At 44.7% G+C, this 11,967-nt stretch overlaps 1 protein-coding gene across 2 annotated transcripts; it reads left to right on the top strand.

Moving 5' to 3' along the window:
- The first annotated feature begins 193 nt into the window (after positions 1-193).
- On the top strand, positions 194-9,081 carry ATPAF1 (ATP synthase mitochondrial F1 complex assembly factor 1). 2 transcript variants are annotated; one of them, XM_077182486.1, is made up of 9 exons: positions 194-444; positions 1,463-1,571; positions 2,109-2,159; positions 2,852-2,914; positions 3,533-3,583; positions 5,372-5,419; positions 6,312-6,407; positions 6,999-7,106; positions 8,014-8,097. In XM_077182486.1, exons 1-9 carry the CDS (start codon positions 236-238, stop codon positions 8,038-8,040), a joined length of 762 nt encoding a protein of 253 aa, XP_077038601.1. In that variant the 5' UTR covers positions 194-235; the 3' UTR covers positions 8,041-8,097. The 2 variants fall into 2 exon arrangements, with proteins under 2 accessions (XP_077038601.1, XP_054494520.2); XM_054638545.2 differs by lacking the exon at positions 8,014-8,097 and adding an exon at positions 8,311-9,081 and having other exon boundaries at positions 195-444.
- Positions 9,082-11,967: the final 2,886 nt, after the last annotated feature.

The following is an 11,967-nucleotide window of genomic DNA, read 5'->3' as shown; positions in this document are numbered from 1 at the left end:
GGCCGGGCTGAGGGGAGAGCGGAGGGCGGAGCGGGCTGAGGGGAGCGCGGGGCGGGCTGAGGGGAGCGCGGGGCGGGCTGAGGGGAGAGCGGAGGGCGGAGCGGAGGGCGGGCCGGGCTGAGGGGAGAGCGGCGGGCGGAGCGGGCTGAGGGGAGCGCGGGGCGGGCTGAGGGGAGCGGGGCGGGCTGAGGGGAGCGGAGGGCGGAGCGCGGGGCGGGCTGAGGGGAGCGGAGCCATGGCGGGCCCGCTGTGCCAGGGCTGGGGCCTGGGGGTGGCCCTGCGGAGCCGAGCCGCGCTCCGGCCGCTCGGGTTGCTGGCACCGCCGGCACGGGGGCTGCTGGGGTCGGCAGCGGGATCGGGAACGGCGGCGGGATCGGGAGAGGCGGCGCTGGAGGAGAACCCCTTCTACGGGAAGTACCGGCATAAGATCCAGGAGCTGCGGAGGTGGGCCCCGAGGGAGGCGGCGGCGGGACCGGGGTGGGCGGGCTGCGTTTTGCGGAACGGGCGGGCCTGGGGAGCGCTCTCCTGAAGGAGAGATGTCCTTTTTTAGCTTTTCGCCCTCTTGAGAAACTCGATTAGTTTAGGCCAATTGCCTTGAAATTCACATGTGTTTGACAGCAGGTCAGTGAGGATTGTCTCCTAGCGTGGTCAGCTTGATTAGAGATAGTTTTGCCAAGATTAAATTAAAATTTTAAGTTAAGAACATGAATCAGTATCATAGTAAACATTTTAGAAGGCCAAAGGATGTTAGTCACCCAGCAGTGCTCTCCACCTGTAAACCTTTGGAACAGGCAAAGAGCACTCCAATTTTGGAAACTGTCAGAGCAGTCAAAGAGTATTCCAATTTATAGCCTTCCGTCTTATTATAAAGGAGGATTTGAACAGAAAGTGGGTAGGCAGAAGTTGAGTCTTATTTTAGATGTAAGTCTATCTGCTGGCAAGGCCCAATGAGAACAGCTCATAGAAGAATCATGGTTTTGAATTATCCTGATAAAGATGGATTACCTTACTTAGCAGTATAAATCAATGAAGCAAAAGACTTCACAGCCTCACTCACAGAACCATGGAATGGCTTGGGTTGGAAAACACCTTTGAGATCAGCCACTTCCAACCCTCCTGCCATGGGCAGAGACAACTTCCCCTAGGACAGGTTGCTCAGAGCCTCATCCAACCGGGTCTTGTTGGAATGCAGTGCCAAAAACAAATCCAAAGCCTTGGGTCATAGGAGATATTGTGCAACAGCTTTCACAGTTTCTTAACTGTGCATTGATTTTTCCTGTTTATCATCATAATTAAAAACTTAAGGTTATTTAAAAGCAAACTGGAATGTTTTAGTTATATGAATTTATGTCCAGTTGGACAAGGAGCAGGGAGGAGGACTTGGATGATCCTTGTGGGTCCCTTCCAACTCGAGCTGTTCTGTTGCTCTCTTGTACTGTTAACAGTCCCTGTTCCAATTCAGGTCCAATCCAGATGTGTTTGAATCCCGCATGGAAAAAAGAAGTGAAGTGAAAAAGCAGCCCGTGGGACATTCCAAACAAGGAGAGTTTATCAGATGCATGGAGGAAAAGGCAAGGACAATTTTCTTTGTAAATCACATGCACTGAAGCTCTAATGCTATTTTTATGGGGTCAGAGTAATGCTACAAACTGGAAGTATCCCTATCAGTAGGAGCTCTGAAATTTCACTGTGTGGTGGCTAAAAGCATTGCTCTGTACTCCTCTGTATTATTTCTTAGACTGTAAATTCCCTGCTTGAAACCTTGTTTGATTAGTTCCAGCTTAATTTGGTCAGAAGAATGACACAATCCTGCATTTATCATTTTTTTAGTGAAAGCAAGAAAACAGTTCAATAATATTGGATCCAAAATGCATAATAGTTTCCTTTTGACTAATCCTTTGTGGCCTTGAAATTCATAATTCATATTAGGTTACTAATCTTATTTACTTCACCTAATCAATCACTTATTTTATTAAAATACACTGTAGTGATCTTCAAGTATCTTGAGCTCCCACTCAGGAGTTTCTGTCAGCAGGCAGGTTATGTGTGGCAGGGAAGGCAAATCAATGATATTAGCTGTAAAACTAAAGAAGAATGTTTTCTTGCAGGCAGAAGGCTTGGGCAGCAAGACATCAAAGGGAGGATTCACAAAGGATAAGGTGAGAGAAATGACCCCAAGTGTTAGGAGGGTGGCAAGGCAAGGGTGTGGATTAACTTGCATTGCCACAGCCAGTTTCAGTCAAGAACACTTTGACATAATTCTGGTGTTCCTTATGCTTCATTTGAGTGTAAGATCTTGGTTAACTGTTGGGACCCCGTTCAACCTTAGAACTCCTGGCACTCTGGGTTTTTATTGCCCTGTGCTTCTCTGTGACACCCTGGAAATTCCTTCCAGTTGAGGCATCTGTTCTGAACATTAAATGGAAAGGGTTAAGCTCTTTTTACAGCATGGAAATACATTTGTAGTGATCAGCCAGCCCAGGGACAAGAGAATTTTACTTCACATTCTTGTATTTTGATGACTCTTCAGTGTAAATCTGCCAAAGAGCACATCTTTGAGATGGCTGAAGGCAAAAGCTGCTCCTCTTGCAGCTTCAGTAGAGATCTGCACAACTGGAGCAAAGCATGTGCTGACTCCTGAAAGAATCTGTTCTGCCTCAGTGTGTGAATCCACTTCTCAGTGTGTTGCTGCTGTATTTTATTTGGCAATTAGAGGGACTAAGTAACACTATAAATGGAATCAAGTTCCCCTAGGTTGATTTTGTTCTCTGTAATTGCATCCATTCATTCTGGATTCTTACAAGGTTGGAGAACAGCCGTCATGCCAGATTATTTATGCTTTCTCTTGCAGACACTTGATTCAATTCTTAATGTTGAGATGGTGAAAGAAAAATCAGCAGAGGAAATAACACAGGTGATGGATTTAAATGGAATAAACTTTGCTTGACATCTGTGCTTAATAATCTGTGTGTAAGGATGGAAATTTTACTTAGCCTGAAAAATAAAACACAGCTGTGGATGTATGTTTACAAAAAGCATATTCACATGGGTATCCATAGGAAAAGATAAAGTTTTCTCCATCTAGGTAAGTCCTCCTAGGGGGTACAGGTACAGCCATCCTGCTGTGGTGAAGAAAAAGACTGTTAACACAGAGGAGCATCATGCAAAGACTTGTCTTCTGTTGGAAATGTTTTCTATGTTCTTTATTAAAAAAAAAACACCACCACCAAAAAACACAACCAAAAGTCATTAGTGTTATTGTTGGGAAAGATGTGAGAAGTGCTTCTGATGGTTAATGAATACTGAGCCACCTCTGAGCCCACTGCTGATTTCTGTTACCTGCTTGGAATCTGTCCTTTGGTACATCTGGAACCTTTGCAGAAGTATGTTGCATTAGCAGGAAAATCAGTCAGGCTTGATTGAAAAATGACTTCCCAAAGTGCTTACAAAGGTCAGTTGATGTTTTAAAGCATTTAACATTACTGCTAAATGCTGGACTTTAACTGTATCTCATCTTCTTTGTTTTCTACAGATTTGGAATCAGTATTTTTCTGCAAAAGACACAGTTTATGCTGTTATCCCTGTAAGTAGTTCTGCTATAGTTCTGCACTTGAAAAGCCAGCATAGAAAGCTTTCCTTTCCAACTGAGATTCTGCTGCTTTTAAAAGCAGTCAGTAAAGGAAAGTGAGGTTTCAAGAACAGACTTGCTTGCTGAGTGATTTTATTGCCCCAAACAAAGGCTTTTGTTTTCAGAAATGCATATCCCTTTTTTTCTCACTCAGAGGAGTCTCAATAAATCAAGGACCTTTTTCTGCACACCTGGCTGGAATTTCCAGGCTTATTTTAATACAAGCCTCCAACACTTTTTGCAAGGCCCTAAAGTTTATTAAGTAGCATTTGTATTTTTAGAGTTCTTTTTCTCAGAGTTGCTTGTTCCTTTTCCCTCTTCCCCACGGCACAGGCAGCTGCTTCAAGGTTAATGTGGCAGTCCAAGAGCACTTGGCTGGTAACTTGCATGTGGCTAATCACTTAGGACTTATTTCATACATTTACAGTTATTGGCAGCACTGTCTTTCTTGAGATTGCAGGGTGTTTCCTGAGATAAGATCATGCTTCTTACTCCTGATAACTTTTCCAGATGTTAATTGTTCTTAGTTTGCATTAGGCAGAAGGAGACTTTTTTCACTTTGGGGATTTCTCTTTATTTTTTTCTTCAGGGTCATTCTGTAATTGTGATCTCTTAAATCTGTCTTTTCACAACTGTGTGTTCCTTGAGTTCTTGGAACCTCATTTAGATCTGGGGTCTGATTTGTGATTGTATTTGGCCCTTTCTGTTGCAGCTGAACTCAGTGGGAGGGAGTGTTCTAGATGTGTGATGTGCTGAATGCTCTGAAAGTGGAAGTGTGGGATTTGAAGTCAAGCAGCCTCATGTTTCAGTTTTCCCAACATGTGGATGTTGTGAAAATAGTTTGATTTGCACTTTTACTGTAGCAGAGGGCCAAAGCCAGGGACTCCAGCTAAAATGTAGGTCTTTCATTAGTGGGGCTGGCGCTGTGCTTTGCTGCACTGTTTTAGGAGGAATGTTGGAAGCTTTTTAAGACTTCAATGCAAACCAGATCCCAGGCACATTAGGAAGCAGTTCATGGTGTCATCGAGGGAAAAAAAAACCCCTTTGTCTTTTGCCAGAAGCTTTTTGTTGGCTGAAAGAAAGGCCTTGCATAATTCTCCCATGCTCAAAAGTACACATGAAGGAATTTCTTCTTGATGAATGGCACATGTTTTCTTTCTTGAACACATAAGAGTAGATATTAATACAGTGCTGGGAAGCAAAAAAAAATTAGGCAACAGATTTGGGGAAACACAGAGAACACTGAATGAAATTGCCAGGTTTCATCAGGGCTGAAATAGGGTTGTGGTTTTAATTTAAACCTAAGCAATAAGTATGTTATTGAGTGTATAGATGGGCTGCATTTTTATACTAAGAACAGATGACAATGATGTAAATCCACAATTTGGAGCCAGGGATGTGTTGTCTCGCTCAGCTGTTGACACTACATGATGCAGTGCAGCAATTACTGAAAGAGGATGTAAGCCTCAGGCTTGGGGCCCCCACATCCAAGGCATGAAGCTCTGGATCCAAGGATTTTGCTGCTGCATCTTAGAGACAGCCTTGTTAAAACAGGATGCTGATGACTTTTAGGTAAATAAGAACTAAATGCAGCTTTCCAGGCACTGGTTGCCATCTGTCCCCACAGTGGGACCTTCTCCAGATGGAAGCTGTGCCCTCTAAAGGTTAATGAAGTGATTGTGAGCAGCTCTGCATCCACATTTGTGTTACTGAAATTGAACTTCTCTTTCTCCTTCCCCAAAGGCAGACAAGTTTGATTTGATGTGGAGGAGAGCCCAGAAGTGTCCATCGGTACGTACAGCAGTGTGTGGCTGTAGAGCTGTAATGCTTCTCTTCAGAGCCTGATCCATTAACTTTTGACCTTCCTGTGCTGATACCCCTTGTATCAGCCTGATTAGTAAAATCCAGGTGTTCAAACACATGTCCTGGTGCTCAGATAAAGCAGTGTCTATTCATATTTATGAAACAGTTTGATCTAGATAGAAAAGATGGAGGGTTGAGAGAGCAGCAGCACAGAATCTCCCAGGGAATGGAGACTTTACTGGGCTGATGGATTAGTCCTACCTACTTCACTTGCCAAGAGGAAAATCAAATGTATCTGGCTTCCTGAGCCACTTGGAGATTGGGAAGTTATTTATAGCCTGAGGTGCATTTCTGTGCACTGCACTGGCATTCAGTCAGATGTCCTGCAAGATTTTCTGCTCCCATGTTGTCCTTCCCTTGGTGGGTAGAACGAGCAGGTCTGTACCTGTGGAGCTGGATAGGCTGTAAGTGTCCAGAGAGAAGATGCTTGCTGCCTCTTCTGCAGCAGCTGATAAAATGACAGGATTAAATGCTCTGCTCCTTACCTTATATTTGACCATTTCTGCTGTTAGTTTTCTAGGTGAGAACAAGAAAGTCAGAGGCTGAATGTTGTCCATTCTCCTTTCTTTTTAAGTCTCAAAATACTGACAAGAATATTTGTCAAGATATTTGCTAATGAATTAATACTGATAGGGTAATTCTGCTTTATTGTATGCTTTGGAGTCTGATTCTTGCTGTCCTGTCACATGTGGTGGGGCAAAGAAACTCTTTTTTCTATTGTGGTTCTCTCACTAAAGCATTAATGCTTGAGGCCAGTGTGACACAGGCATCATTTTGTTCTATGTAAGGGAAATTTGGTTTTTTTATAATTTCTCTGCAGTTTCTATATGCTTTGCCAAGAAAAGAAGGCTATGAGTTCTTTGTGGGGCAGTGGTCTGGAACAGAATTACACTTCACTTCCCTGATAAATGTTCAGGTGAGTGTTTGAGTTAAAAAGTTCAAAATTGATTTAGGATCCAGAAATAGATAGTATCAATATATTGCAATATATGTTATTTACTCAGTAGTTTAGCCAACAGGTTGTCTAGCTTAACTTGAAAAGAATTCTCATGACAATAGCTGTTATTAATTATGGTTTAATTGTACATTACTTACAGGTAAATTAGTAAAGTTATGGGCATTAAGTGTCTCTGTAGTGTAGAGGATAATGAGGTAGAAGTTCAGTAGACTCAAAACATGAGCAAGAGCCAAGCTTTTTAGAATTGTTTGTGCAAGCTACTTAAAATAGCAGTAGATGCTGTAAGATTAAATACCTTCCTAAAAATGGTGGGTTCTTTTAAATGCAAAATGGTCTTTAGTCAAGTTAAAAAAACAACCTAACTCTGCAAATCCCTTGTTTTCTGTAAATACCAAGAATAATGAACTTCTAATTAGAACTGACCCTTAAGCCCTGGGAAGGAACTGCCTCTGTGGCAGTTAATACTCAAAGTTTTGTAATCAAGCGCCCAGATCTGCAGTGGAGTGAAGGTTTTTATGGGATACTGACAGGTTTCTTTCTCTCCTTCAGACCCAGGGTGAAACTGCTCCAAGCCAGTTGGTCTTGTACCATTATCCTGATCTGCAGAAGGAGAAAGGGATAGTGCTAATGACAGCAGAAATGGACTCCAAGTTCTTGGTAAGAGAAGTTTGCTCATTGGCTTCCTTCATTTTATGCTGCAACTCCTCCTACAGTTTTGAATTAAAATTAAATTACAGTGAAGCCTTTCAAAGACCCTTTGCCAAAGAATGGTCCCACTGTCTTTTTTTAACCTAATGTACTTAAGGCTGAGGAAAGCCAGAAGGGAATCATCAGTCTTTGGTGATTTCAGTTCATGCATTCTTTTTTTTAAATTTGGGTATTACAGGTGATCGTTGTAAAAGAACAAAGCTACTGGGTTTTTTTCCTTCTAACAGAAGCAAATTTACATGAAAGCTGTTGCTATCTGCAAACAAGTTAAAACAGGGTTTAAAGCTTAATCCTCTTTGTCAAAGCAGGAGACTTCAGAATTGAGTGTTCAGGTTGTGCACACCTGTGCTCTTTCCCTCTGTGTGGGCACACCATTGTTGGCATAACTGTACCAGTGCCTGCACTGATGGCACTGGGCACTGTAGTGGTGGAACAGAATGATTAAAATAGCCCTCCTCTAAATGACCTCCTGACACCCCTTCTGAAACAATGAGTGGAGTAATTGGTAATGCTTTTCTTTTTCCCTGTTGGATCTCAGAGCAAACAATCAATCTTTGCAAGTAGGTCAGCTGTAAGAAGGGAAAAATGAGGATTTGGTGCATCTTGGAGTGGGCAGGGATCACAAAAGCCACACTTGACCTCTGAGGCAGATGCACAGCAGGAGAGTTGCTGAAACACACAGTGCTGGAGTGTTTAGGTAGGTCAGGAGCCACAGGGAGGTGCTTTGTTAAGAGATTTGCTGAACTAAGGTGGCTCGGAGTTGAGCCACGTGGTGAGTAGGAGTGTGGCATTTCTTTTCCAGTGGGACACGGGCACAGCCCCACCCTGATGGTGACAGCTCTGTCCTCACTGCCAGGTGGTCCATGATGCCCAGTGCTTGTGACACAGCTGTGTTCTCACTGCCAGGTGGTCCATGATGCCCAGTGCTTGTGACACACTCTGTTCTCACTGCCAGGTGGTCTGTGATGCCCAGTGCTTGTGACACAGCTCTGTCCTCACTGCCAGGTGGTCCATGATGCCCAGTGCTTGTGACACACTCTGTTCTCACTGCCAGGTGGTCCATGATGCCCAGTGCTTGTGACACAGCTGTGTTCTCACTGCCAGGTGGTCCATGATGCCCAGTGCTTGTGACACACTCTGTTCTCACTGCCAGGTGGTCCATGATGCCCAGTGCTTGGCCAACCAGGTGCAGCTGTTCTACGCCACGGATCGCTCCGAGACCTACGCATTAGTGGAGACCTTCAACCACAGATCCAGTGAATTCAAATACATGGCAGTTATAGCAGAGCTTGAGCAAAGTGGCCTTGGAAGAGAACTGAGACCTGGGCAAGCTTCTGACAAGTCATAGAACCTCGCCTGTGGTGAAAGGAGCCAGCCCAAGCAGGGGGTCCCAGGAGGGGTGGTCCAGTGTCTTCTGTTTTACAGCTTGGATTTGGCCACAGAAGGAGTCGCAGACGTCCTGGGAGAGTGACAGTCACGCCTGTCTGGCACTGATGCAAGATGAGGGCTTGGGCCATTTGAACAACAGTAACTAATTGCTAAAAAATGGAGCCCAGTACTTCAGTGTAACTTCATCAGAAAGAGCCATTTTCCCAGTTTTGTAACTTCCTGCTGCCCGCTGGATTGTGGAAATCTGAAATAAAGTGACAAAAGGAGAGCTATGTAACGGCTGTACTGACATCAGGAAAGAAATTACAACCAATGTTTCTTCTCAGTAAATGCATTTTAAAAGCCCTCCACCATTATAATTGCATGGTTCAGTGCTTTTTAATCTGTGTGGAATTCATACAGGCTTGTCCATCAAGAAGAAAGAATAGGAGCAATGGTCTAAGACAGACACCTCTTTGTTTCTTTGTGAAGTTTCTTACACAGATTCTATTGTGGTCTAAGCTTTTCTCAGGATTAAAAAACCAGAGTCACTAGATTTGTTCTGGGAATTTTCTGCTTCTTAATTGATTTATTAATTGTATCCTGTCGTGCTGTTTCTGTATTTAAGATGTTGGTTTTGCGCAGTATGAACATGGGTTTATTTTTTTAGTATATTTTTAATTGTGTAGAGGAACTATTGCCTGTTTTACAGGATTATTTTTTCTCAGGCTGGCATCTAGTCAGCCAACTCACAAATGACATTTGAAGGAGCAAAAAATAACTCTTGTTCCCACTTCAGGAAAGGCACTATCTATAATAAAAGAAAGATGGACTGGCATAGTGACAGAGAGAGTCACCAGCCAGCTTCTTGTTTGTCAAGTGAAAAAAATGTCTTGATATGAAAATGCAGAGCTGCTTTAACTTAGCAGTGTTGGTAAGAGCCTGGCTTTGCAGACTGCAGCAGGTTGGGGGTTTTAAACCTGCCCCCAGCAAAAGAATCCCAAAGCTGATGCTTTGAGCTTCTCTTGTGTCATTCCCAGCAGAGGCATCCATGGACAAGGACACTGCAGCAGTGTGATGTGCAGCCTGGTGGGGTTACCAGCACTGCCACCACTGCACAGGGGGACACGGGACAGCCAGGAGCTTCCAGGAGCCACTCTGAAATACCTTCCATGTCTACATCAGACCCCCAGCACTAACTCCTCCTTAGCACTAATTAGCTCTGGGCCACACTGCACCTTGTCAGCCTGCTGGAGCTGGCAGGCATTCATCCCCTCCTTTGCCAGAGAAAGGGGGGAAAGAAGGATCTGCACTTTGTCTCTGTTGGAAGGCTTGCCTGGTATCAATTTTCTTCATTACCCACAACCTGATAGGAAGCTGTGATGAGTAATGAAGGTTTCTTGCAGCATCTTTTTGCTGGGTAGTTGTAGGATCCTGTTGCTGTAATGCCCACTGTCACTCTGTACTTTCTCAGCCCGTTCTTTGCCCTACATGGCCTTTGAAAGTCCCTTCTAACCCAGGCCATTCTCTGATTTTATGACATGAACACTTCAGCTGAGCACTAAAGCTACACAGTGCAGTTTTATGTTGAGGTCTGTTTTACCACCAACTCTTAGATGTTGGATGTGAACTCCTGTCCATTCAGGAAATTGCAAGATGTTTCTAGAAGAGACAAATCTCTTGGGGCCTTGCTGAAAGGAGATGGTCTTGCTCCCTGGTAATGTCTTTTGGTTTCTGTTCACTGAGTGTGCACAGAGCAGTCTGCAGAGCGGGGGAATAATTAATCAGAGGAGGCGTGGATAGGACTGTGATAATCTGAACAGCGAATCACCTTAATTAAAAAGCATTTCTACTTCTGGTTTATGGTGTTCATGCTCCATTTATCATTTTTCCTTAGCTGATAGAAGGGCTGTTTTGATTAATAATTCACTTCCAGCTTTGAAAAAGTCAGAGTTGCTGCGTTCATTTTTAATGTAGCTATAATGTAACATCCATGAGAGTGAAATCTAAGGCTTCCAAATCTACACCTCAGCCTCCTTCTGAGCATAAAAGATCAAATTCTCAGGTATAAGGCTGTAGTGATTTACCTGTCATTTTGAGTGGTGTTTTTTAAAACCCATAGTGGGATGTTTTCCTAAAATAAGAACTTTTCCGGGACTTAAAAAAAGGCAGAAATGGCCAGTGATGAGCCTAAAATTTAGATGAAGACCCATAATAAAAAGGTCCAGCAGAATCTAATCCTCTGCTCCACTGAATGACTGCTGCAAGGGGGAGAAACCCAGCTGAAGATCTGGCCCTACAAACCACCCTTGCTGCAGAAACAAGTGGTGATTTGTGGCTGTGTGGCTTCTCCAGTGCCTGGGACACATTTGTGCCTGAACTGGGGCTGTCTGGCTTTGTGCAAATCAGCAGCTGTGCCAGTTTTAAGCCAGTAAAAGCTCACACAGAGTTTGTAAGATTTGATGCCCTTGGGATCTGTGCTGAGCCTTAGGGCTGGTGAAAAATAATGCTGTTAGGCTTGGCATGGGGGAAGAGGTAAGAGAGGGAGAAGGTGGCTTTGGGTTCATGTGCCATCCAGCCACTAGAGGGAAGGTTTGTCTCCTGATTCTGAGCTCTGGGCACTCACACAGCTTGCCTGAGCCTGTCTGCTCAGCTCTGTGAACTTTGTGAGTTGAGTGCTGAGAACCATAGACATGCTCAGGCTGCTGTATGGTTCATAGAGCTGGGCTGCACTGAGTTCAGCCCATGGTTCCACCAGCCCCATGTCCCAGATCCCACCTGAGCTGCCTTGGGGAGGGCAAGCATCCTGCAGTAGTTTCCCAGCATGTTTTGCTGATTACCAGTCTTTTGGGCCAGCACCTTCCCAAGATAGGTGTGTCTGGTTTTAGTAGGGTTTCAGCCCCTGCAGCATCCTGCAGCAAGGTGCTGTAGGAGCCCCCTCAGTGCTGGCTGTGGTCTGCCTCCAGCTGGAGGAGAGCCTGGGATGTGGCAGGAGTTCCTGCTGGGAGTGGTGGAGCAAGTTTTGGTGTCAGAGGCTCTTTGTTACCAGCATCCCAAACCTCTGTCTTGCCCACCCAGCCCTGTCACCCTGGGGAGATAAACCCAGAGCCCTCCTGCTCCCAAGGGAGGAGGTGGCAGTCAAAGCAATCAAGGAAGTGCAGATTGATGGATGACGTTCTTACCCTCCCTTAAAATGATGACTCCAGTGCTTTTTCATCTGTGCCTGGCTTTTTTTCCCTGTGCCTTAGAAAATGGCAAGACTCCAGTGCCCTCTGACCCACGGCTGAAGAAGCTCTCACTCCCTGTTTTCTGAGGTTGTGCAGGACACGGTGGAGCAGAGCAGAGCAGAGGAACTGACTGTTCCCGATGCTGCAGAGCTGTTTTCTGGACACGTCCTGTTCCCCTCTGGGAATAACCAGAGCAAACCCACTGCTCCCTCTGC

Source organism: Agelaius phoeniceus, chromosome 8 (assembly GCF_051311805.1).
Source record: "Agelaius phoeniceus isolate bAgePho1 chromosome 8, bAgePho1.hap1, whole genome shotgun sequence".
Classification (NCBI taxonomy): Eukaryota; Metazoa; Chordata; class Aves; order Passeriformes; family Icteridae; genus Agelaius; species Agelaius phoeniceus.
This window is presented reverse-complemented; position numbering and strand designations above follow the sequence as displayed.